At 56.9% G+C, this 25,615-nt stretch overlaps 1 protein-coding gene across 4 annotated transcripts; it reads left to right on the top strand.

Annotated features, from left to right (window-relative positions):
* The first annotated feature begins 5,321 nt into the window (after positions 1-5,321).
* Positions 5,322-25,524, top strand: GGA1 (golgi associated, gamma adaptin ear containing, ARF binding protein 1). Of its 4 annotated transcripts, none has more exons than XM_022596643.3 (17): positions 5,329-5,728; positions 9,646-9,730; positions 10,996-11,071; positions 12,522-12,620; positions 13,610-13,733; positions 14,090-14,226; positions 14,870-14,950; positions 15,971-16,111; positions 16,188-16,269; positions 17,359-17,466; positions 18,132-18,284; positions 21,692-21,756; positions 22,227-22,393; positions 22,861-23,054; positions 23,986-24,155; positions 24,394-24,504; positions 24,597-25,524. In XM_022596643.3, the coding sequence occupies exons 1-17, from the start codon at positions 5,686-5,688 to the stop codon at positions 24,705-24,707; spliced, it is 1,947 nt and encodes a 648-aa protein (XP_022452351.1). In that variant the 5' UTR covers positions 5,329-5,685; the 3' UTR covers positions 24,708-25,524. The 4 variants fall into 4 exon arrangements, with proteins under 4 accessions (XP_022452354.1, XP_022452351.1, XP_022452353.1 ...); XM_022596644.3 differs by having other exon boundaries at positions 5,331-5,728; positions 14,126-14,226; XM_022596645.3 differs by lacking the exon at positions 18,132-18,284.
* The last annotated feature ends 91 nt before the right edge of the window (positions 25,525-25,615 follow it).

Raw genomic sequence — 25,615 nt, forward strand, 5'->3', positions numbered from 1 at the left:
TTGTATAGAGCCAGAAGCTAGTCTATGGAAAACTCTTCCAATTCTCAGACGTGTAAACTTACATGTGGAGGATTGAGTTCCCACTGATCTAGTTACAGCAAAAGTCCACGCCATTGGGAACACAATTAATAACACAGCATATCTAATTATAAATGTACCACATGCTATTTTCTTTTTGGGGCGGGAGAATCACGTGCAATAGAATTAACCAGGATGCCTCTGTTGTAGGACACCAACCCATAACAGTACTGTACATAGCAAGTACATCTGTGTATGTCTTCAAATGTTTTATATATCATGACTCATGGGGTTCTGTCTCATACACACCACATTTTGTTCTGACAAAGTCTGCGGCTCCTAGTGAAACAACACAGAAAATTTGTCTTTCCCAAATTTGACAAAATTAAACATTTTAGGTTTACATGACATTACCAAAAACTGATTGCAAAGCTGAGAAAAACTTTTCTAAAATAGTAAAACAAAAAACATTTTGATCAAACATGCTAGAAGCCTGACTTTTCTTTCTCTTTATAGAAAATATAAGAAAGTCACTGCTATGTGAAAAGCATGCATCCTCAAATTGCAGAAAAAAGGTAGTAAAGCAATACGTCAAGTAGTTGAGTCAAAATTTCTTATTGTTCTGACTTTATGATTATGGTGTTTGTCAGACTCTTTTTTCTACTTTTTATTTTTTGTTTGTTTGTTTTGGCCACGCCACACGGCATGCGGGATCTTAGTTCCCCGGCCCGGGATTGAACTTCCACCCCCTGCAGTGGAAGCTCAGAGTCTCAACCACTGGACCACCAGGGAAATCCCAGTCAGACTTCTAAAGTTTGTAATTTATAGGAATTTATTTTTTTGCTCTAAATAAACACCTGATTTTGCATACATAATTTGATATTCTTTTTTTTTTTAAAGAGGTCCCTAAATTTTACAAACTTCAGCCTCCATAAAACTTGAGTTCAGCTGGTCCTGATGTAAAGTGCATTTCTTACATTGGATATCTGTCAAAAAAAAAAAATTGAAAAGCCCTGGACTAGGGACTTCCCTGGCGGTCCAGTGGTTACACCTTACAATGCAGGGGGTGTGGGTTCGATCCCTGGTCGGGGAGCTAAGATCCCACATGCCTCGTGGCCAAAAACCCAAACCAAAACATAAAACAGAAGCAATATTGTAACAAATTCAATAAAGGCTTTTAAAATGGTCCACATCAAAAAAAAATCTAAAAAACAAAAAATTAAATTTAAAAAAAAAAAAGCTCTGGACTATATATGTTATTGCAAACCTTTCTTCCAGCTCCAGAATTTTCTAAATCTGTGGGAAATGCATGCTGTCCCCTCCTCCGAGCAGCTGCAACTCTGAAAGAAAGAGAAGGAAGTCCTTTCTTGGAGCTTATCCAAGTCTTTCCTGCTCTACTTGGAGTCCTTGTCCCCTAGGGAGGCAGGAAGATAAAATGCCAGTGTGCTAAGTTCCAGGGGGAGAAGTGAAGACAGAAGCCCTGAAGGTATAAGCTTTGGGGGAAAGGGAAGAGAGGGGGGTAGGACCAAAGCCTTAAATCTAGGGAACACAATTGAGGGGCTCTCCCAGTATGACAGTAGTGGTCACCACCTGGAGCTTTCTTTATTTAGCATTTATTGAGTGCACATATATACTATGTGTTCTACATTATATTTAATCCTCTGCCAACTGAGGCTCAGGTGGTAAAAGACTTGCCCAAAGCCACATAACTCTGCTCTCTCCTGCCCTGCACACTCTTCCCTCCATGTACCTCACAGTCCCTGGGGTTCCTAAAGTTCAGTATGTACTTCCCACATACTGCCCCCTCAGCTAGGGGAGGAAATTCCTCCTCCTTCTTTAGCTGCTTGCTCAAGGGCACCTCCTCTTTCCACCTCTCGCTCCACCACCAGGGTAATTGGTCTTGCCCTCCTCTGCTGCTCTTAGAATACACCCTTGCAGGACTTGTTACAGTATCACTGGTGTTACAGCTCCCTGGTGCATTGTCTTCGTGGCACCACCCAGATCTGAAATTTAGAAAACAAATTGTTCATTTATTTATGTTCTTATTAGTTTACTAGAATGTAAGTTCCACGAAGGTGGTGCCTTGCCGGTCTTGTTCACCCCTGTATGCCCTGACACAGGACTTACAGGACTTGGCACAGTGTGGGCGTTCAATAATTGCTTCCAAGTGCAACCTCTACCTCCAAGCTGTGCTCCAAGCTCCAAGTCTCAGAGCACAAGAATGAGTGGTACGCATCTGTCCATCAGCCAATTAACGCTGGGCAATATTTGCATATTGCCTTCCTATTAGTGAAATCCGTGTTCTCTAGTTTCCTTCCAGCCAGTGGAAGGAGGGTCATAATATCGGCCTCTGTAGCCACACCCTTCTGTAAAAACCAGATCTTCCTACCCGCTGGAAAGGGGTATGGATGGGGGGGGGCGGAACGGGGTTGCTCAGACCTTTCAGTCCCCAGCCCCTTATCCTCTAACCCCGTTGGCACACAACTCAGTCACACAGCGAGTGTGACCCTACCTGGTATACCTGAGCACCGAGCTGGGAGAGGCTGATGTTACGACGAGCTGGGGCAGGGGAAGGTCGGACACCAGGATCCCGCTAAGCTGCAGTGATCATCCACACCGTGCAGTCAGGCCATCGGGTGGGTCTGTATTACCCCAGACGTGCACATCTCGGATCTAAGGTCTTTGAGGAACCAGAGCAGGCAAAGGGTGTTCAGGGAGCCGGGGATGGACTGAGCATAGGATAACGCTAACTTTGGACTGTAAACACCTGGGCCACGTCCCGGGAGTCCTACTTGAATATGAGGTCGCCCAGGAGCCTGACTTCTTCATTAGTTCCCCAGGGGATTTTGACACAGGTAGCCACCTCAGAGAAAACCAGCAGTTGGATTAGTTGATTATAGCTGCTTGCTATAATATAGCTGCTTGCCCACCCCCTCCTAGGGGTTACCCAAGTCACTCCAAGGAACACATTTGCAAATGGTGGAGAAGGGAACAGCTGCCAAAGGCCCAATTCCTGCATTTCCTCTTTCCTGTGTTGGTCCTCCTTCTTTTCACCATCCTCACCTTCGTCACCATCCTCAGATCCTTCCTTCCACACCTTCTACCCTGACACCCAGTTTGGGCCAGGCCCTACCTGCATAGCCACTTCCTGACTCCCTCACCAATCTCTGCTCTCCAGGACTCAGTGAGGCGAGCCTAGAGCCTTCACTAAAAGTACGATCTGGCTCCCCACACACACACACTCGCTGTGCAACGTTGAGCACATTCCTGCACCCCTTCATCCATAAAGCTTATGAATAATAGTTTCAACTTATTCATTTATTCAATCCATGTTGATTGAACACCTATGTGCCAGTTACTCTTTCAAGCCTTGAGGATACATCGGTGAACCAAATAGCTGAAATTCCTCATCCTCACCGAGCTTACATTCCAGTGGGGGAGGAAGACAGAAAACACGATGCGGAAAGGAAATAGACAGTGCTAGGATAGATAAGTGCTAAGGAGAGAAGTCCAGCAGAGAAAGTGGGTGGAGAGCATTTATTGGGGTTCACTTTGCAGACACACTTCCACTGAATTCTCACAACCGTGTTTCAGATGAGCAGCCTGAGATGGAGAGTGTCTAAGTGACTTGTCCTAGATCATACAGTTTAGAAAGCAGTCAAGTCAGAATCTGAACCCTGGTCAAATCTATGTCGTCTTTAAAAAGTGAGTCTTGACAGTGTGTATATGCCCCTAAATCAATGTGGTAAATGCGGTTGCATTTTATTTCTGCAATAATTCATTTCAATAATAAAAGAAACAAAGGAAAAGAGCTCTAAGTACATATTACGTTACAGCTTTTATTGAGGAATGCAATAAACATACGTATCACTTTCCTCTATAATTTTAATGGCCTGTGGGGGAGAATTTAGAAAAGCGTCCCAGCTGGCTGAATGGTTGAGATTAGGGAAAAACTGACCCAGCACATGCCTCTCAACTCCCTAATGAGGTCAGTTCCGTTCTGCAAGGTGAATCGAGGTCGCTTGCCAGAGCGACGGCTGAGCAGAACCAGAATCGCCAGATTCTCTGTTTCCGTCTCGCTTTAACCCTGCCGGAGACCAAGAGGCTCGAGAGGACACCACGGGCCAGTTCCCCGGTGGGCCGCCAGGGGGCGACAGAATGCAACGGACCCGGGTAAGCCGGTAATCGGGCTCGCCCGGGCCGCGTGTGGGAAAACAGATGAAAAGGGTCTGTAATAGAGGGAGAAACGGCAAGAGAAAAGGCACTGCGGCTAGGAAGTCTATTCATTCTTCCCTGCCTGACTTCAGTCTGGCACCCAGCAATATCTTCCGCCCACTGTGGCCGCCTGGACCTCTCTAAAACAAAAGCCTGACTTTGTCACCATTACGCGTGAAACTCTTTAAGGACACCTCCAGCATAGTTCACAAGAAAAAAGGCTAAACGCAGGACTTGGGTGATCTTGCCCCAGCGTATTTCCAGGCCTACATCCTCTGAAGCCGTATTGAAATACTTTCAATTATCTGACTTCATCATACTCTTTCTCTCCTGTGAGCCCTGAAACTTTTGGTTCCCTCCACCTGAAATATCTTCTCACACCAGGTTTACCTGGAGAATTATGTCTTTCAGCTAAATATCACCTCCCCTGTGAAACCTCCCCTGACAAGAGAGCCCCTCCCCCATCCCCACCCCAGTTTGAGGTAGAAGGCCCCTCCTGTGTTGCCATTACCCCGTGGGCTTCGCCTACCACGTTGTGTAATAAATATCTGGCCTTGCCTTTCTCTTCCAGCGCCTGTCCCAGAGAAAGGCGAATACAGAGTGCATGAAATGATTGCAGAATTAATGCAGTACAGGGTTCCGGCTCCGCCACTTGTATGATCTCAAACTACCTGGTTCATGTTGTGAGGAGTAAATAGACAAATGTAGAAAAAGTGATTAGGACTTCCCCGGTGGCGCAGTGGTTGTGAGTCCGCCTGCCGATGCAGGGGACACGGGTTCGTGCCCCAGTCCGGGAAGATCCCACATGCCGCGGAGCGGCTGGGCCCATGAGCCATGGCCGCTGAGCCTGTGCGTCCGTAGCCTGTGCTCCGCAACGGGAGAGTCCGCAACAGTGAGAGACCCGCGTAAAAAAGAAAAAAAGGTGCTTAAAACAATACTTGGAACACTGTAAGCACTCAAACTTTGACTTTCTTTCACAGCGGCCAACATACGTCATTGCCGTTTTAAGGGACCCTCCCACTTTTGCATCTAAGCGGAAATACCCGCTCAGGGATACGGAAGTGATCTCAGAGCCCCTTAAAAACATGGCCGCGGAAAGGTCTTCCGGAAGCTATCATAGGCATCGCCGTGACGCAGAACGACTTAGAGCGTCCCGCAGGGTTTCCATGGTGCAGCCCTCAGCCCCAAGTCCCTCGGCTTCCTTTCCGGCCAGAGCGCTGTGAACAAGGCAGGCGGCGAGTCCCTCTCACGATGTTAACGCCGCTTGGGGGAGGGGTTGGGAGAGCAGGTGGCGCTCTAGGCGAGTTCGTTCGCGTCTCTATGGTGCCGAATGCTCTTCTCCGCGCGTCGGGACGGACGTTGCCCCTTTAATCGGCGGAGGGCGGTGCCGAGGAGGTCCCGCGAGAGCACCGGGGGGCGGGGGGCGGTGCCGAGGCTGGGGGCCCGTGGCGGATGGAGCCTGCGATGGAGCCGGAGACTCTGGAGGCGCGAATCAGTGAGTGTCCGGGAGGGGCGCGGGCCGGACCGGAACCGGAACCGGGGGCACTAGGCGGGCCCCTTCCCGGCGGGGGCGGGGTACGCGGCGCCCCCTCCTCACGCCCTGCCCCGGCCCGGTAGGGGCGGTGTCCCAAGCCCATATCTCCGACCCTGGGGTTAAGGGGGACCCCACCAGCTGCGCGGACCGGCGATGGGAGCAGGCGCCGCCCACCCTTCCGATTCCTGGGCCGCGACCCCCGGGGAGGAGTGAGCTGCGCCCGGCTCTGCGCCCAGAGCCCCCGGGATAGAGAGAGCAGCCTCCAACTCTCTCGGGCCCAGACTTTTCCGCGGAGCGGACACCCAAGTCATTCCCTGGACTCAGGGAGGAAGCAAGCGAGCGGCCCCGAGAGCTGCACCTCACACCCGGGAGCGAGGGACCAGGCTCCCCTTGAGCCCCGAATCCTCCACTCTCTGGCGCTGCATGGCGTGACTCTCTCCTATCCCTTTCTTGAGCTTGCAACTCACATTTGTTCGTTCCCCCGCCCTGGAAGGTAGGACCCACTAACCCATCGAATCCCCCGCGCTCTGGCCACATAGTGAGAAACCCCCAAACCCCACAGGCTTGGGAGGGTCCTGTCTCAGACTCCAGAAGTGATTTCAAGTTCTCTATCACTACCCTCAGTCCAGACCCTGAGATTTTGCACCCCCTACCAAAGACTCCTTTCGTAGCCCTTGCTAAGTTTCCTCCAGAGGGCCCTGCATCTCCTCCTGTGTCTCCTCAGACACGATTTCCTACTACTTAGGCTTGAGTACTAGCCCTCACACTGTCTGCCTGACCTCCATGTCCCACACTGCAGATCCTCGGCACTCATAACCCACTACTGGACTCTGTTCCTGAGAGCACGGCTTGCTTCCCCCACTGGACTAGGGACAGCTCCCTCCCAAGTCTTTGCTCCCATTCAGGTCACATCTGTACCAGGGCCTCAGAGAGTCCTCTGGGTCTACTTTCATCTCAGCCCCTTGACTCCAGGCACACCGGGGAGCTGCGCAGCATGATTTGGGATTATGACCAGCCCCTTTTAAGCCACTCTTGTGCAGAGTTGAATCCTGAGGATGGTCCCAGAAGCACACCGTCTCCATGGATGTTTCAGAGTCAGTTGGCCAGTGGTGGGGGAGGGCATGGAAAGGAAGCACTCAGCGGCCGTCGAGACTGTTCTGGAACGCCACAAGTGTCCAGGTCTCAGCAGTAACTTAGGGGGGATGGGCAGGGCCCTGGCTGACAGATCTGACAGGCCGCAAGCCTTGAGCCGTGGGTGCTACAGAACAGTGTCAGGTTTAGCAACAGTGGGGATTTTCTGAAAGGCCAAAGAGTCTGATCTGAAAAACAGACAGGAGTCAGGCCCCTCGGGTTTGGCAGGAGGCTAGGCTCTGATAGATCGTGGCTGATGGGGTTTTCTCTTTTTCTTGCCCTTTGTGCCCTAGCAAAATTGTAAGCTCTTACCTTGCAGTGACTGGAGGTGAAGAGTAGCTTTTGGTGGGTAACTGATGACATTGTCACCACTGTAGAGTGACAGGGTGGAGTCATGCCCTGTTGTGAAACAATTCCCTCCTTCCCTCTGTGTTCTACCCTGCTGCCTGCTGGGGAAAGTGCGCCCCCCAGGTAGAGGTAAGAGGGCTGGGAGTTGGGAGCCAGGGCCAGAGAGGCTGGTCAGATCTCCTTGGACCCAGAGGCCCTCACTCTGAACCAGATGCAGAGAAGATGTCTCATGATGCCGCTACTTCTTCCTCACTGGCTTCTGACTTAGGAGCGGGCTCTAGAACCAGTTTCTCTGTCCTCACTCAGACTCATGTGTCTCTGACACTCTAAGGGACTTCCTGTTTTAGGGTCCCCCGGCTGGATGTCATTGAGTAGGCAATATCCAGCCCCATTCTAGTTTTCTAAGCAGCCTCTGGCCATGCTGGGGGGCTGGGAGGCTGGGAGGCAGAGTAGATGGGGGGGCAGCTGTTTCTGGTGTTCCTGGGTGGTCAGCAGGGGCTTCATTTCTCCCAGGGACTGGCGGGCTCTGCAGGGCTCCTGGAGCAGAGATTTGTATGCACAGAGGAAATGTTTCTTTCAGATCTTTGCTCAGCTGTACCTCTGAGAGCCCTCCCAGAAAGCAGCCCCCCCCCCACACACTTCTTTATACCTTCTCCCTGCTCTGGTTTTCTTTCTTTCTTTCTGTTTTTTTTTTAATGCTCTGTTTTTCTTTATAGCACTCTGCAACAGTGTACAGTATCCTGTTTGTTTGTTTATCTGAGTAGTCAGTGTTTCTCTTGCTGGGCGGTGAGCTCCAAGAGGGCAGGGATTTTGTCTTGTTCACTGCTGTGGTCCCACACTCAGAATATTTATTGAATAAATATGAATTGAATGATTGGCTGCCAGGCACTGGGATCCTAGGGCTCCAGGCCTCCCGCCAGAGCACAGGGCCCCAAATAGGCAGGCGTCACAGGCCGAGTCCCCAGCCTCCTCCTGACCACAGATCCTTCTGTGTCCCACCTCCTGGGCTGTGCCCTCCACACCCTCGGCTCTGTCCTCATGTTTGGGCAGAACTGACTAGCACAGGGTGACGCTTGGAGATAGGCTCTCCGGAGGTGATGAAGATCCAGCTCTGGCTGCCCCACACCTTACCCTGGATAGAGTATGCTGTCATCCCAAATCACTTCTTATTTTGCTCCAACTTTACAGATGGGGAAATGGAGGTTCGGGGAAGTTAAGTGACGTACTAAATTTTGGGGGCTTTTAAAAAGTTTTATTGAAATACAGTTGATTTACAATGTGTTAATTGTTGCTCTACAGCAAAGTGACTCACTTTTACACATACATACATTCTTGTTTTATACTCGTCCACTGTGGTTTATCCCAGGGTATTGAATACAGTTGCCTGTGCTCTACAGTAGGACCTTGTTGTTTATTTTTAGCTGTTGTCTCACCAGCGTTGGGGGTCGGGGGGTACTGTCTGGCTTTGTTTACCACCCCTTCCTGTTGGCCCTTTCCTACTCCTGGATTCGGATTCCCCCAGAACCTCCCCCTGCCTGCCTGCAGCTGAGCCCGCATCCATTCACTCATTTACTGGGTGTGCATTTACGGACGTGTGCAGAAGTGGCTGGGATGCGGTGCGATAGCAGACTTGGACCCATGATGAAGGTCGGGTCTGGGGGACACAGCAGAGAGCTGCCTCGGCAGTGCTGCCCCGGGCAGGTGGCGCTGTTAGGGAAGAAGGAAGCGATACCTGAGCCGCACTCCTTCCCAAGGTCCCCCATGCCCTGCCCTGAGCTGTTATCCACAGCTCTTCTCACCCGCAACCCTTGAGCTGTTCCGAGGCACATCATCCCCAGCCTGGTTAAGTCCCTCCAGTGCTTCTTGTGTTGCCTCTTCCAGGCAGCCTGCCCTGGCTCCAGGCTCCCCTGAGTCCCCTCCTCCAGTTACCGGTTCCCACGGCTCCTTTGCCTCCCTCTGTCACATTCTATTGAGAACCTAGCTGACCTTGGCCCACTTCCCAGCTGCAAAGCTCCTTGAGGTTGGAACTACTGCTTTTTTCCCTTACCTCTGGATCTCCTCTGAGAGTAAATTCTGTGAGAATTATGGGGACACTTCAGGAGCAGAATCAGAGGAGGTGCAGACAAGCGTACAGCAGCCGGGGTTGGGGCAATGCGGGAGGGGAACGACCGCTGAGCACAATCTCTGGACGCGGGGCCCTTCGGGGAGAAGCTGCAAGGAGAAGCCCGCAGACGGCAGCTCCTCTGTACATTGACTTGACGGACGTCAGCGCTGGGGTCTTGGGGCCGTCGGAGCAGGGAGTCCAGGGGAGGCCTTTTCGCATGCTCAGCCATACGCCAGGGCAGGGAGTGGGAGAGGCAGGGATCCCTTCACCAGGCCACTGGCCCTCTCTCCTCCAGACAGAGCCACAAACCCCCTGAACAAGGAGCTGCACTGGGCCAGCATCAACGGCTTCTGCGAGCAGCTCAACGAGGACTTTGAGGGGTAGGTGGCTTCCCCGTCTTTCACTCACACACTCAGCACCTGCCGCGCGCACTCCAGACCCTGGCCTTGGGCGGGGATGAGGATGACTTGAGACCCAGTTTCCATTCTGAAGTGCTCCCAAATTAACAATGGCAGCGCGCACTTTGTACTCAGTGCCACTGTGTGCCACCCTCTGAGGTGGGCCTTGCTGGACCCATCTTACAGGTGAAGAAACCGAGGCTCGGGGGGCTCAGCAGTTGCCCCAAGATCTCGTAGAGAGGAGGAGGTAGTCCCGGGCTTGATGAAGCCCAGGGCCGCCTGACCCGCACCCATGCTTTGTTGGGGAGGGCCTCCCAGAGAACTGCGTGCTCCCCAGCTGGGAGGGGCCAGCAGGCCCTTTGCTCAAGGAAGAATCAGAACCACCTGCATTAGGATCACCCGGTGTGTTTGTCAAAAATGTCCATTTGTGGGCTGCACCCAGACTCGGGCTAGACTGCCCGGCAGGGAGCTTGGCGGGGACGTTGTTAGCAGGCTCCCCAGGTGGCACTGAAGTTTGGGGAGCACAGCTCAGTGTGCTTCGCTTCCGCCGCACCCCATTAGCATAGACGCTCCACTTGGGATGCCGTGCAGACAGCGTGACGTGTGTGCTCCCCAGTCCAGCTGCTCAGGTGACAGTCCTGTCCCTTCTGTTAACTGAGTCGCCTGGACGGGTAACTAGATGCCTCTGAGCCCCCATTTCTGAGACTGTAAAGTGGAGGTGACAGTGCTGCCTACCTCGGGCGGCTCTTACGGAGGTTAGGCAGGAAAATGGACGTGAGGTGCCTCGCACGTCGTAAGTGCTCCGTGTGTGTTAGCTGTTACTGTCACTGGTGACAGGTCTTTCATGATCTGGTAGATGATGTCACCATTGCCACCGTGACTTCTCCCAGCAGAATATTCTGTGCACATTGTCATGTTCTGCTCCCAGGCTGGGGCCCTTGAAGGCTGTGGCCATCTCTCCGTACTTGTCCCTACGGCAAGCCAAGGGCACGGCAGGTCACAGTTCTCAGTAAAGCCGGCCAACGGGCTGAGCTCGCGCCTTTCAAAGGTCCCGGCCTGCGCTCCCTACCTGGTCCTGCCCTCTGGTGCCACAGTCTCCAGCCCCATCCGGAGAGGGAGCTGGACCTTCGCATGTGTCCTGGAGAAGCCGCTGCCGGCTGCAGTTCCAGCGGGGAAGGGTGGCCGCCCTCCCTGGGGTGCCCGGGGCTCTGTGGCTAGTCTGGCTCTCTGCTGTTCCTCTCACCCAGGCCTCCACTTGCCACCCGGCTGTTGGCCCACAAGATCCAGTCCCCGCAGGAGTGGGAGGCGATCCAGGCCCTGACGGTGAGGAGAAGGGGAAGCACGGTGCCATCTGTCCCCTGACCATGTGGGTGGCACCGGGGGGGCCAAGACTGAGGTTTTTGGGGTCCCAACAGGTTCTTCTTTTTTTTTTTAATAAGTTTATTTATTTATTTATTTTTGGCTGCATTGGCTCTTCATTGTTGGGTCTTCGTTGCTGCACGCGGGCTTTCTCTAGTTGTGGTGAACGGGGGCTACTCTTCGTTATGGTGCGTGGGCTTCTCATTGCAGTGGCTTCTCTTGTTGCAGAGCTCGGGCTCTAGGCACGCAGGCTTCAGTAGTTGTGGCACACAGGCTCAGTAGTTGTGGCTCGCAGGCTCTAGAGCTCAGGCTCAGTAGTTGTGGTGCACGGGCTTAGTTGCTCCGCGGCATGTGGGATCTTCCCGGACCAGGGCTCAAACCCGTGTCCCCTGCATTGGCAGGCAGATTCTTAACCACTGCGCCACCAGGGAAGCCCCCAAGTTCTTCTTTAGAGCCCAAGGGAGTTGTGCCCAGATGGCCTTGAATGGGGGTGTGGCCCAGCCCCTGAGGGTCCCATGGCAACCAGTGAACCAGTGGGCTGGCCTCCCACCCCAGACCCTGCACAGTTAGGCTTCTTGTGGGGAGGAAGCCCTAGGTTGTTCGGGCTAGGGATTCCCAGCTCCAGCTGCGCCTCAGACCTTCAGGAGGCTGAATCAGGGCCCCACCCCAGACCCGCCGACCAGAACCCCTATAGTATATGCATCCAGGAATCTTCGTGTTTATAGAGCTCCGTGTTTATAGATGCATTACGGGGCCGGGCCGGGCCAGCCCATCGATGGCCTCCAGGCACAGGACAGCACAGGGGTGCAAGGGGTGACAACTGGGCTCAGGCCAGAGGTTTCAAAGCTGAGCCAGTAGCAGAAGAGCAGGGGGTGCACTGTTGTGGCCCCCAAGCATGGGTCAGATAGCAACAAACCATAGAGCAAAGCTGATTTTAGACGGTGGTAGATAAACAGTTCTCCTTTTAATAGTTATGTATTTGTTTTAACATGTTAGGGTTTGGGTGGGGTTTTTTCCCCTGAAATACATATTAGTCCTCTGATTTCACATACATCTAGCTTAGGGTAAGGCTGAGTTTGATGGTGCCTATTTACGTTTCAAAAAATCATCGAAGGAAAATAGTAAGAAAGTAATTTGCAAGTGGTCCTCAGACATGGCCAAGCCACGGAGGGGCTAAGCCGGTGCTGCGAGTTGGGCATTGCCAGGCTCTCGGGGTGGCCCAGCCCTGTCCCCCAGCGGGCGGTGACCAATCTCAGGGGGTCTCCGAACTTCAGAATCCTCTTCTTCTCAAGAGTCATCTTCCCCCTTCTCACTGCCGGTCCCTGGGCTTCTGGGCCCTGGCTGAGGCGTGGGAGGGAGGGTACCTCCTCTGATCCTCCCTGGGGGTCCCCGCACCTCACACCACCCCCCCCAGGTGCTGGAAACATGCATGAAGAGCTGCGGCAAGAGGTTCCACGACGAGGTGGGCAAGTTCCGCTTCCTCAACGAGCTCATCAAGGTCGTGTCTCCCAAGGTGGGTGCTCCCAGCGCACGCTCAGACCTGCGCTGTCAGATGGCGGTTGAGGAGGGGTGACTGACTGGCCTCATCCTGACCCGACACAAACACAGACCCTTTCTCAGGGTTCCCTTCACACCTGAGCCCGGGACGGCTGGGTTTCCAGGAAGAACGCTTCCAGGCTGCCTGGTGGCCGGCCAGCTCTGGAGCTGCCTGGCGCTTAGGGAGGAATGAGTGCACTGAACACAGAACAGCCTCCCCAGCGCGGGCTGCTCGGGCTCTGAGGTCTCTCCCTGCAGACCTGGCCACGGCACCCCACCTAGGTGTCTAGTGGAGGGTCTCCCTGTCTCCACCTCACAAGAGTGGCCTCCTTGAGGCCTTGGATGCTGAGGCCCCAAACCTGAGTGACAGAGCCTCTGATGGGCCTGAGGAGTCCTCCCCTAGGGCAGGAACATGTTTGATGCCCCTTGGGTGAGAGCCCACCTCTTCGCCCATCGTTGCTCAGATGCATCCCTTGACCAGAGCAGCTGAATGACCCAGCGGCTCTTCTCAGGAGATGACCGGAGTGAGAGCCGGTTCCCTCTGCCGAGTTTGCTGCTGGGAGACTGACTGGATCCCAGGGCCGAGCGGTTCCACACCTGCTCCTTCCCTGGTCAGCCCGGAGCCTGGTGGCTCCTCCTTCCTGAGGTCACAGTTAAGGTTTCCACGAGCTGGCCGAGAGCGGGCGCCGGGCTCTGGGCCTTATCTGTGTCAGGTTTGCTTCCCCAGCACGGCGCTGCTGCCGTCATCCCCACTCAACAGGCGGGGCACTGGGACACCCAGGGCTCGCACAGCTAGTGGGCAGCAGCAGGGCCAGGAGGTGAGCTCAGGCCGGTCAGCTGGGAGGGTCGTGTAGGCTGAGGTTTCTGAAGGAGTCCTGGGGATGCAGCCAGGTTTAGGCTGGGGTTGGGACTACAGTGAGTGGGGCCGGGCAATGTCAAAGCCGCCTCTCCCTTCCATCCCCGAAGTACCTGGGCTCTCGGACGTCGGAGAAGGTGAAGAACAAGATCTTGGAGCTTCTCTACAGCTGGACGGTCGGCCTCCCTGAGGAGGTGAAGATCGCAGAGGCCTACCAGATGCTGAAGAAGCAGGGTGAGGCACCAGAGGTGGGGTGTGACCACCTCCTCCCTGGGGCTCTGGCAGCAAGGTCCTAGGTCTGCCCTTTAACTTCTCAAGAACATAGAGCCAGTGGGGCCTCTTTATGGTTCTGCCTGAGGCCAGCTTGGATGGGGAAAAGATGGGGTTGAGTCAGAGACTGGTCCCCATGGTACGGCCTCAAAATACAGGTTTCTAACTGCCCCCGACCCCGCACACACACTATTTGGCATGGTAGTTCAGGAGCAGGCCCTGACCCCCCAAAGTGCAGCGCCAGCATGCTGGAGAAAGCCTGCCCTCCACCTTCCATCCTACCCTTGCCTGCCCCCATCCCCCTCTCCCCTCCGCCCCAGACCCTGAGACGGTCTCCCCACCGCCGTCCACTGCAGGGATTGTGAAGGCCGACCCCAAGCTTCCAGATGATGCCACCTTTCCCCTTCCTCCACCGCGGCCCAAGAATGTGATCTTTGAAGACGAGGAGAAATCCAAGGTGAGGCTTCAGGGAGGGCCAGATGAGGACTCCAGGCCCACTGGGGGTCAGTGGGTTCCAGCCCCTGGCGGCCCTGTCCCTGGAGCAGAGGCTACGCTGAGCACGACCGCCGTGGTGGGTGACGGGCGCCGGGTGTTGAGCCCTTACACATGCTGAGTGCTGCCCACGCAGTGCCCTTCACTTAGTAAATGCAGGCCTGAGGCTGGTGGCCCTGGGCTTGGTTTGAGGGCATTTCATAGGTTGATCAGGAAGGAGCTTGCCTGTCTTTATGTCTGTGACCTTCTCAACAATGATTTTACTAGCTTTCTGTTAAAGAAGCATGTGGTCATGGGCAAGAACTTAAACAGCACGGGGGTAGGATAAAAGGTAAAAAGCTCCTCTTCTACCCGGTCTAGTCCCAGGGGGTAAAGGTTGAGTTTCCTGTGCATCCTTCGAGAAGAATTCTCTAGCAATAGTAATGGAAAGCTTATTTCTGCCGGCACTGCAGAGAGCACTTACGTGCAGTGTGTCACTTGTCCCACGGCCACCCTGTAAGGTGTCAGATCCTTGCCATCCCATGGAGAGCTTAGTAACTTACTCACATCCTACCACCAGGAAAAGGAGCCAGCATGGGACCCCAGGCCATGTCCCTCTGTCTCCACAGATGCTGGCCCGCCTGCTGAAGAGCTCCCACCCCGAGGACCTCCGAGCAGCCAACAAACTCATCAAGGAGATGGTGCAGGAGGTGATGGCCAAGGCCAGAGTGCAAGGAGGTGGCGGGATGGGATGTTGAGCTGAGCCACTGAGGGAGGTCGTGTGTACGTGTGCGCAGTGGCCCAACTAAAGGGCTGTGACAGCAGAGAAAGAGCTGACCGAGTCAGGGGGACCCTGCAGGCAGAGCCAGGATCAACGTGTGGACCTGCATTGGCTTCTGTGAGGCTGAATACCTCTTCTGTAAAAGTTAGAGGGAAATTAGGCCTTACTATGTTCAAAATATAGTATATTTTACATACATATGCATATAGAGAGAATAATATACATGTATTTTATAAGTATGTATACCTGTGTTGTGGGTGCATGCTGAAATCTTTTTTATAGATAAGGGTATGTCATCAAAAAAGTACAGTCCAGAGACCCAAAGGGCAGACACTCTTGGCTGTCTTAGGGCAAGCTGTGTGCTCTGACAGCCCAGAGAAAGGGCAGCTCTTCTCGAGGAGGGCGATTGTATCAGATGGCACAGCACAAGCCCACCTTTCATTCCACAAGGGAGGAGCATGCATGGTGAGCAGAGTGGGAGAGGGATAGCAGGGTCACTGCTGCAGTGGCCTTTCAAGGGGGTCACGGCACTAGTTTCTCAGTTGTACTTGGTGACCGCTAAGGTCCCCTTTCACTCTCAAGTACTGAACCTCCTTTCAAGGGACAAATACAGAGAGGGGGAGGGTTATGTAGAACCACAGGTGTAAATCTAGCTCCCAGCCCTCCAGAATCAGCTGGTGAGTGTGTTGGAAACCCAGAATCCTGGGCCACCCCTAGAGGTTCTGATGGACTCGTGCAGAGGCCTGGGTCCAGGGGGCGTTGGCAAGAGGAGAGAAAGTGAACACAGGGTTGGTCAAGGGCTTCTTGGACCAGAGTGCCCTGTCCTGGGCCCGAAGGGCTCTTAGCAGGGGCTGATCTCACACCCAGCAGAGGGTGGTGTGGGACAGAGCCTGGCTCAGGTCCAGGCCTGACTCAGGTGCTCCGGGGCCGTTTGCCAATGCCTCCCCAGGACCAGAAGCGAATGGAGAAGATCTCAAGGCGGGTGAGCGCCATCGAGGAGGTGAACAGCAACGTGAGGCTGCTGACGGAGATGGTGATGAACCACAGCCAGGGCGGCGCGGCTGCCCAAAGCAGCGAGGACCTCATGAAGGTGCGCCCGCCCCCACCCACCCCCACGCACTGCAGGGCCCCCGCCGGCCCTGACCTGCCCACCCTGCTGCCCCCAGGAACTGTACCAGCGCTGTGAGCGCTTGCGGCCCACACTCTTCCGACTGGCCAGCGACACGGAGGACAATGACGAGGCCTTAGGTGAGCTGCAGTTGGAAGGAGCTGCCACCAGGGGGCCTCCTTCTCCAGCAGTGACCTTGGGTTTCTCCACTTTGAGGAAGAAGGAAGCGGAGATCAGGGGCTGATGTGCTTTAGAGACCCTTTGGGTCAAGCCCCTTCACAGACACCTTTTTTACTGCCCGTAAGCTGCACAGGAGGGAGAATTGTCCCTATTTCACAACTGGGGCTCAGGGAGGGAAGTGACCTGTCCAGATCAGAGAGAAGAACGGTGGCAGAGCCAGGGTGGACCGGAGGCTCTCTCCCTCCAGACACTGCCTCCCCAGTAAGGGTGAGCTCGAAACCTAGAGCAAATCCCTCAGGCCTGAGCGCTTCCAGAGCTGGACCCCGTGGTTCCTGCTAGGGCCACACGTCAGGGTCTCGTCCTTTTTTGTGCCACCACATCGGCCAGGGCCTCTCGGGCAGCAGGCTAGGTACAGTCTCAGCCTCCGTTCCTCAGGAGTTCCCTGAGCACCTCCCATGTGCCACGCACCTGGTCCCCACCCAAGAGGCTTGCTGCTCAGATCCCTCTAAGCCTTGACCCCCAGGAGGTGACATCAGTGAGGGCCTAGTTTGTGCCAGGCACTGTTCTGGGCCCGGGGGGTATGGCAGTGATCAAAAACAGAGCCAAGTCCTCATGGAGCTTGTAGCCTGATGAGACAGACAGTAAAGCAGGGGTGTGAGTGGGGCAGTTTGTCAGACAGTGGTAAGGAGCGTGGAGAAAAACAGAGGCGGGACTGGTGGTGCAGGCTGGGAGTTAGAGAGGGCCTCCCTGAGGTGAATTGGATAAAGACCTGAAGTAGGAAGGGGTGAAGCCATGCAGAGATCCGGGGGTCTCCAGACAGCAGAGCCCGCCTGGAGGCCGGGGCACGCCTGTGTGTTCGGGGGCCGGCACGGGGCAGCGTGGAGGGGACTGGGCGAGGGCAGGTTGCAGAGGGCCTTAGTCTGAGGAGTCGAGGTGGGCTGCCCCCGGGCCCCTCCCACGAGGCTTGAGATGACCGTGGGGTGCTCATCCCCCCCCCCGGAGGCCCCCACATTCTTTCAGCCTGGCCTCTCCCCTCCTGCCTGTTCCAGCGGAGATCCTGCAAGCCAACGACAACCTCACCCAGGTCATCAACCTGTACAAGCAGCTGGTGCGGGGCGAGGAGGTCAACGGCGATGCCACAGCCGCCTCCATCCCTGGTGAGGAGGTGGCAGGAGAGCTGGGAGGGCCCCCGAGTCGGAGGACCATGGGGTCCCAGCTAGGGTGCTGGTCACAGAGCTTGGTGGCCCCTTAAGATGGGGGAGGCCCCCGCTGAGAGAGCTGGGGGTGGAGTCTGTGCCAAGCCTGCAGCTGCGGGGGAAGAGGTCTGGATGCAGTCGGAGGGGAGGGAGCCGAGGGTTTGGCAAGGACAGGCAGAAGAAGGAAGGCCTTTCTTTCACTTGACAAGTCTGGCACCTGTTGTGTGGGGCTAGGTCACACCCCCGAGGCTTAGTTTAATTATCAGAAGTGGGCACGGAGGGTTTGATACATCAGCATTACAGGCTGGGCTCCACTCAGGGTAAAGTGACGGCCCCCCCGGAGAGGTTAGAATTGGCCCTGTTTGGGAGAGGTGGGGGTGGGGTACTACACAGAAACATCAGAGTCTAAGAGGGGCCTTAAAGGATGGGAGGCAATTGGCCAAGAGAGAGGGAAGAAGGAAGTACATTCTGTGAGGAAGGGACACCATGTGCCAAAGAAGAGGCCTGGCAAGCAGATTCGGGGCAGAGGGAGTGTGGCCAAGGAGGGGAAGCTCGCTGCTCCCAGACCCCAGGGACTCGGAGTGTCCTCCGCCCAAGGCTGGCCTGACTCTCCTTTCCCACCCCAGGGAGCACCTCGGCCTTGTTGGACCTCTCAGGTCTGGATCTCCCTCCGGTGGGCACCACTGACCCAGCCACGCCCACCCGCCCTGGTGACCAGGCCAGCCTGGAGCAGCCCAGCACCTCAGTTTCCCTACTTGACGATGAGCTCATGTCTCTGGGTGAGGAAGGGGTGAGGCCCAGAGCAGGACAGGCTCTGCTGCAGGTGGGGGGTGATGCCCCCAGCACACGAGGCAGCTTTCAGAGCGCAGTCAGGTCAGCGTGTTCCTCCTCCTCCTGTGAGTCCTCTGGAGGATGGGGGAGAGGCATCAGGCCCATTTCACAGCTGAGGAAGCTGAGGCTCAGGGAAATGAAAGAGCTTGTGCCAGGTCCTACAGTCAAAGGGTGAGGCTGGTGGGACTTCCCTGGTGGCGCAGTGGTTAAGAATCCACCTGCCAATTCAGGGGACATGGGTTTGAACCCTGGTCCAGGAAGATCCCACATGCCGTGGAGCAGTTAAGCCCCTGTGCCACAACTACTGAGCCTGCGCTCTAGAGCCCGTGAGCCACAACTAATGAGCCCGTGTGCCGCAACTACCGAAGTCGGCACGCCTAGAGCCCATGCTCGGCAACAAGAGAAGCCACCACAATGAGAAGCCCACGCACCACAACGAAGAGTAGGCCCTGCTCACCACAACTAGAGAAAACCCGCGCACAGCAACGAAGACCCAATGCAGCCAAAAATAAATAAGTTTATTAAAAAAAAAGAATCCACCTGTCAATGCAGGGGACACAGGTTCGAGCCCTGGTCTGGGAAGATCCCACATGCCACGGAGCAACTAAGCCCGTGCACCACAACTATTGAAGCCCACACACCTAGAGCCGGTGCTCCACAACAAGAGAAGCCACCACAATGAGAAGCCCACGCACCGCAACTAAAAGTAGCCCCTGCTTGTCGCAACTAGAGAAAGCCCACGTGCAATAACAAAGACCCAACGCAGCCAAAAAAAAAAAAAAAAATTTTTTTTTTTTTTTTTAAACGGTAAGGCTGGCATCACCTCTGATAAGCCAGCCACACCTAGGCTCTGGCGGCCTGAGGGAAAACAAAGGGATTTCCCTGTAGCAGGTTAGAGCCTAGAATTGGGAGCTCCCCAGGCAAGTCAGCATTTCCTCGCCACTGAGAGAAAGAGGTGGGGAGCTCTGGAAGCTCCAGGGAAGCCCGTGCGGGAGCACAGGGCACTCTGTGAGCCGCGCTGGTCCCAGGCCAGGCCTGCAGACACTATGGCGGGGTCGAGGCTCCAGAGGCCAGTGGGGAGCGGGCTCATCCCTGGGGAAGAAGCAGAGGGCGCCCAGCCGGCCAAGCAGTTTTAGAGTTTGCAGCTTTCAGGCGCAGCAGCGCCCCCTGAGAGCGTAGCCTCAGGAGAGCCTCAGAGCAGCCTCCTCACAATGGCCCGAAGTCGTGAAGAAACAGGTGACCGGGCCTGTCAGGGCGACCTTGCCCTGTCGAGGGAGTCTCGGAGGATACGTTGGGAAACTAACTTGGAAGCCAAGTCAGACTGTGTTCTCCTGAGTGAGTTCTGAGGTGAAAACCACACCGGACGGACTCCGAGAAGCGATGGTGCGCCGGGCTCCCGGCGGGGGCTCCCCTGACCGCGGCCTCCGAGCACTGCTGTGTCTTAGCCCACCCTCCACGCAGCCCAGAAGACGGTGCTGGCAACGTCCCTGGTCTGCAGATACCAGAGCAAGGCTTAGAAAGGCTGAGTGACTTGCCTGACGGGGCACCAGGCTTTGCACGAGGCCCTCAGATCCTGAAGCCTCACTCGTAGCTGCTCTGACTCAGCTCGTCAGCCGGGAACGGGAAGTGAGGGCCTGGAGCGACGAGCAGGAGACAAGGGGGTCAGCAGACCAGGCCAAGTTCCCCTGTACGGGCCCGTCAGCCAGCACCCCCCGAGGAGGCCCTGACCACAGGGTGTTGCGGGGGCTTCCTGAGGAGTCCCACCCACCTGCGCCCTCTTCATTCAGAGCCGGGGGTGACTCAGGGAGAGAGGACCCTGGCCCCGCTTGAGAGGTCAAGATGGCCCCATGACCAGAAAGCACACACAGGCTCGTCTTCCCCAGCAGAGCCTGCGCCAGACGGCAGCGGGAGCGTGTGGCCCAGACCCCAGCAAGGCACTGTGTGCTTTGCACTTCCTGTCCCCAGGTCGCTTCAGCAGAGCCCTGAGCCTCCAGCTTCCTCTGGTTGCTACTCAAAGCAAAGGAAATGTGGGAACCAGAACCAGAAGTGGCAGGGCAGCAGCCACCCAGCTCCCCGGCTCGGGGGAGTGGAGGAAGCCTTGGGACCACAAAGGGGGTTCATCCTAAACGGTTCTCTGTGGCAGGAAGGGGGAGGGGAGGGGTGGGGTAAGCAAAACGCACTTCCCGTCTGCCAGAGAGGGCGTCCCAGCGCCGGGCAGGCACCGCGTCTGAATTGTCCCGTTCAGTAGCGACGACAGTCCTCTGATGCAAATGCTACTGTTGTCTCCATCTTACAGACGAGGCACAGGAAAGTTGCCACCAGCCCAAGGTCACACAGCTGGGTGGCAGAGCTGTGTCTGAGCTCCAGTAATTAGGCCTTGCTCTGTCCAAGTCCAGACTATCGCTTTCCAGTTGTGTGACTGTGGGCAGGTTACTTAGCTCCTCTGAGCACCCGTTTCCTCATCTCTAAAGAAGGCATGAGAACCTTGTAAGGCTGTGTGAGGATTGAGACTCATGTCTGCAGTGCCTGACCGGGGGCTGTTAGCCTCCACTGTGTTGTCCCTGGCCTCAGAGAGGCATGTCCAGAGGTGGAGACCCAGCAGTTGCAGCCTCCCATGCCTCACCCTTGCCTGTCAGGCTGGACCTCACTTATTCAGGCTTTGCTACAAACAGGATAACTTGGCTTCTCTTTAAAAACCAGGGTGAACTTGGCTGGGGGTGTGCTTCAGGGCCGGCAGAGGTCAAACTGGCTGGTGACCTGTTGCCCTCTACCGACCAGCAGGTGATGAGCAGGCCCCTTCCAGAAGGGCCACCGCCCTCCTTTGCACCAGTCAGCCAGCCTTGGCACGTGCCAGGGCAGACAGGGCCTTTAGAGTCTGCCCAGGCCATCCACGTGGTGTGCTCGGACCCTGCGGCCCAGCCGGCACCTTGCCCCCGGTTGCTCAGATTCTGGGCCGGGCCTGGGCCCAGGGCCCTGTTCACTGCACCGCAGTGCCCTTGTGATGCTCAGAGGGTGTCCCTCCAGGTTGGATGGGCACAGGGTGCTAGCTGCCCGATAATGAACGAAGGTTAAAGTCCTGACCTCAGTAGTTGAGTTGGCTTCTGAGTGGCAAGAGAGGAAGTGTGTTTCGGCCCAGGGAATGGGCTCTTGCGGTCTTTGGTTTCTACTTCTGCTCTGCGGCTGGTTCCCTCTGGGGGGGGAAGGGGGCGTGTCCCCTTCGAGCTGAGCCTCTCGGAGGAGGGGGTGCAGGGGGAGGGTAGCAATCAGGGAACCCTGACTCAGCACATAGTCGCCCCGGCTCTCTTGCCTCTGCTCACGAATCCAGCTGCTTTACCTCGGTCTTGTTTCCCTGCAGGCCTAAGCGACCCCACACCCCCTTCAGGCCCAGGATTGGATGGTGCTGGGTGGAACAGCTTCCAGGTAGGAGGGGCCCATCCCAGGGTCAGAGCAGCTGGGACAGGCAGCCTGAGGGGCAGTGAAGGGACGGGTGGGCAGGAGGGCTGGGGGAAGGGGTGGCCCCGGGGGCGGAGGCACCCATCCCAGGATGGAGGAAGGTGGACGGGCCTCCCCTCACAGCGCTTTTCCCTGCATGTCTCAGCCTTGGGTTTCTCTTGGGTTGAGATGGGGGTTCCCCGTTCCTTTTCTCTTGAGGGTGACTCCGAGGTCCCTGGAACGGGATGGTTTCTCGAGTAGAATCCCAGACCAGGCCTGGCCCACCGATGGCCCTGGGGTGAGAGGGGCGCAGGCTGGCGGGAATGTTGTCCACACCCCTGCTGCTGCTTCCCCAGATGTCTCCTGCCGGGAGGGGCAGGGGCCTCAGGGCAGTGCCAGGTGACCGGACGCCTTCTCAGCACAGCCTCACCCACCCGCATCCTTTGTATGCCCAACAGTCGTCTGATGGCACGGAGCCCCCCCACCCCGCTCCGGCCCCCAACGTGGACAGTCGGCCCCCGGCGCAGACGCCCCTGCCCACGAGCAGTGGTCTGGATGACTTGGACCTCCTGGGGAAGAGCCTCCTGCGGCAGTCGCTGCCCCCAGAGTCCCAGCAAGTGCGGTGGTGAGGGCACGCCCTGCCCGGACCCTGCCCCTGCCCCAGGCCCATCAGGGAGAGGCCCGGTGCTGCTTTGTCCCCGTGAGCAGCACTGCCGGAGCACCACCGTGTGCCAAGTGCTGTCCTGGGCTCGAGGGACACAGCAGTGACCACAGCAGGTGCAGGGCCCATCCAACAGGGCGTGGAGGGTATGAGAGATAGGGGACCGTGCCCCACTCACGCCTTCCCCTAGGCCTGGCCTGCCAGCACCTGACAAAGACTGAAGGCCCAGAGGGCTGCCAGGGACGAGGGCATTGACCCCGAGTGGGTGGGGTGAGCAAGAGCTGCCCGCTCCGAGGTGAGGAGACCAAGGCCAGAGAGACGGGGGGCGTTTGAGCCAGCCGTCAGGGAGAGCCGGGAAGCCCAGCGTTTCCTGTGCCCCTCGTCTCTTGGCCACCAAAGCTTCACCTCTCAATGCACCACCCCCGAATAAGGGAGAAGCAGCAGCCAGCCCCCCGGCTCACACTCCGGGACCTGCAGAATAAAAGCAGCTGCAGCTTGTCCAGCTCCGGCGCCACCAGCCTCCTCCACACCGTGTCCCCCGAGGCCCCTGGGCCCCTGCAGCAGCCCACACCAACGGAGCTCTCGCTGGCCAACATCACTGTGCCTCTGGAGTCCATCAAACCCAGTGAGTAGGGCGAGGGCACGGCGGGTACGGGCTGGGCTGGGTCAGCTCGCGGCCCCACCCGCCTTGCCTGCTGTCAGGAGCTGGATCTGGGGCAGCCAGTGGGAAGGCAGGGCTCCCCTCCCAGCCCTGCCCGACTCAGCGGGGCCTCTGGGCAAGACCCTTCCTCTTGCCAGGACTCAGTTTTCTCACTGGTCCCAGAGTGTCACAAAACTGCGTTCTAAACTCCAGGGTGACCCAGGCAAGAGGACTTCTCATGGATGGCCCCTGCGCCCCTCCCCGGGAAGGCAGGGCCAGGACAGGGGAGGTTTGTGGGACTCCCCAGGATCATAAAACCAAAACAGGATAAAGATTGAGGTCCAAGCCTAGGCTTCTGCCTGGGAGCAAAAGGGCCGCTCACGGCACCAGGCTGTGAGCAGACTGATGAAGACGGGCTAGTCTTCTCGGCGCTGTCCATCTTGTAAGCTCACTGTGACGAGGGTGTCACCCCCTTGGTGTCCGCAGGAGCTAGGTAGTGGTGCCACCGTCTTAGCAGTATGGAGGACCCTGAAGTCACAGAAGCAGAGTGGCTGTGCCAGGGTCACACAGTGAGCGCGTGAGTGAAGCTCAGGCACAGCCCTTCACTCGAGCACTCGGGGGGCAGCCGCCCGGCACTTCGGGAGCCTGGTTGGGACGCAGTTCCAGGGTGGGCATTCTGCCTTCACCATCACACTAGAAGTCCACCTGCCTGTCTGAGCCCCGGACTGTACCCCTGACTGCACTGCTGCCCAGGGTCAAGGCGACAGCCTGGGTCTGGGTCTGTTCATTCATCCCCAGCAGAGCAGCGAGTGCCCGGGGTCAGCCGGGTGTGGGGAGCTGGTCGGATGTGCTTGGGCTCAGGCTTGGCACCCACCCCCCGCCCCCGCCATCGCCCTCTCCCCTTCTCCTCTGCCAGGCAGCATCTTGCCGGTGACCGTGTATGACCAACATGGCTTCCGGGTCCTCTTCCACTTCGCCCGAGACCCACTGCCCGGGCGCTCCGATGTACTGGTGGTGGTGGTTTCCATGCTGAGCACCGCCCCCCAGCCCATCCGCAACATTGTTTTCCAGTCAGCTGTCCCCAAGGTGACAATGGGCAGACCCCCCCTCCTCAAGGCAGGGTGACTTGGGGCTGGATGGGGAGCCAGCTCTCCAGGGCAGGGGTAGGGTCTCTGTCTCCATGTCTCTGTCTCTCTCTTCTTGGGGAGTTGGGGGTAGAAGGGCCCCCAGAGGAGCAGCTGGCAGGAGGCTGGGCCTTGTTCCCCAGGGACTGGGGACGAGAAGCCAGGGCTAGCTGTGCCCCATCCTGCCCTCCTGTCCGCAGATCATGAAGGTGAAGCTGCAGCCGCCCTCAGGCACAGAGCTGCCAGCATTCAACCCCATCGTCCACCCCTCAGCCATCACCCAGGTCCTGCTCCTTGCCAACCCCCAGAAGGTGAGGGGCCCAGCTGTGCCAGGGCACCGCTGTGGGGTGGGGCAGCCTCTTTTCCCCGTCCGACCCTTCTGCCTTCACCATGTCTGCCTCAGGAGAAGGTTCGTCTTCGCTACAAGCTGCTGTTCACCATGGGCGACCAGACCTACAACGAGATGGGGGACGTGGATCAGTTCCCACCACCGGAGACCTGGGGGAGCCTCTAGAACAGAGAGGGGCTGGGGAGAGGAGGGGCAACGGGACTGGCCACCACTGAGCCTGGGTTCCCACGGCCATATTCCCCTGGGTCTGGTGCTTCTCCCCTCCCCCCTGTGGCCCCCTCCTTCCTTGCCCTCTCCCCTGCTGAGCCAAACCCAGCAGGAGGCTAGGCCTCGGTTTGCACTGGTGGGGACCTTCGTCACAGGTGGGAGGCTGGAGCAGGGAAGTGCTGCACATGGGCCCCGGAAGGACTTGGGGTCGTGGGGGAGAAGCATGGCTGTCGGGCAAGGGCCAGGACCTCAGGCCCGGCCCCGACCCCAGCCTGGGGAGGGGTCATCCCTGCCTGTCTCTTATGCCTTATGGGAAGGCCCAGCCATAACTTGGGGCCGTGCTGGAGCCGGGACCAGCTCAGGCCTCCTCCATAGGAACCGGGTGACTGGGGGGCGTGACGCCTGCACCCCCAGCTCTTTGCACTCTCGGGTGTGTGGTTTGAATCTCTTAGCTTTTCTCTCTGCGTGGCCCTGTGGTCACCGTCTCAGGGGGCCCAGTGAGGGGAGCCCCACCTCTCCCCCACTCCTCCTGGGGGTCTCACTCCACTCTCCTGGCCCCTTTGCTGTCAGGCCTCCGGGGGGACTGTGGGAGAGACAGGTGGCCCCAGCTGGGGGCTCCCAGGCCCCTGGCCAAGGGAGGTCCCGCACTGGAGTTCTCAGTGTGTCTCTTTCATTCGTTGGGTTTTGTCCATCCGTCTGTCCATGGGCATAAGTGGGGTCAGTGTGTGAGTGACAGCAGGAGTATTTATGGAAATAAAACGTCCTTTTTCCTGGACCAGCAGCTCTCGTGGTCCTTCTGAGGTAGAGGGAGTCAGGAGGGGTCCAAGAGTGGGAGGACCCCGGGGCTGCCCCGCAGACCCCTCTGC

The sequence above is a fragment of the Delphinapterus leucas genome, chromosome 11 (genome assembly GCF_059928025.1).
Source record: "Delphinapterus leucas isolate spDelLeu-1000000601 "Yukka" chromosome 11, BTC_Dleu_Yukka2, whole genome shotgun sequence".
NCBI classification, from domain to species: Eukaryota; Metazoa; Chordata; class Mammalia; order Artiodactyla; family Monodontidae; genus Delphinapterus; species Delphinapterus leucas.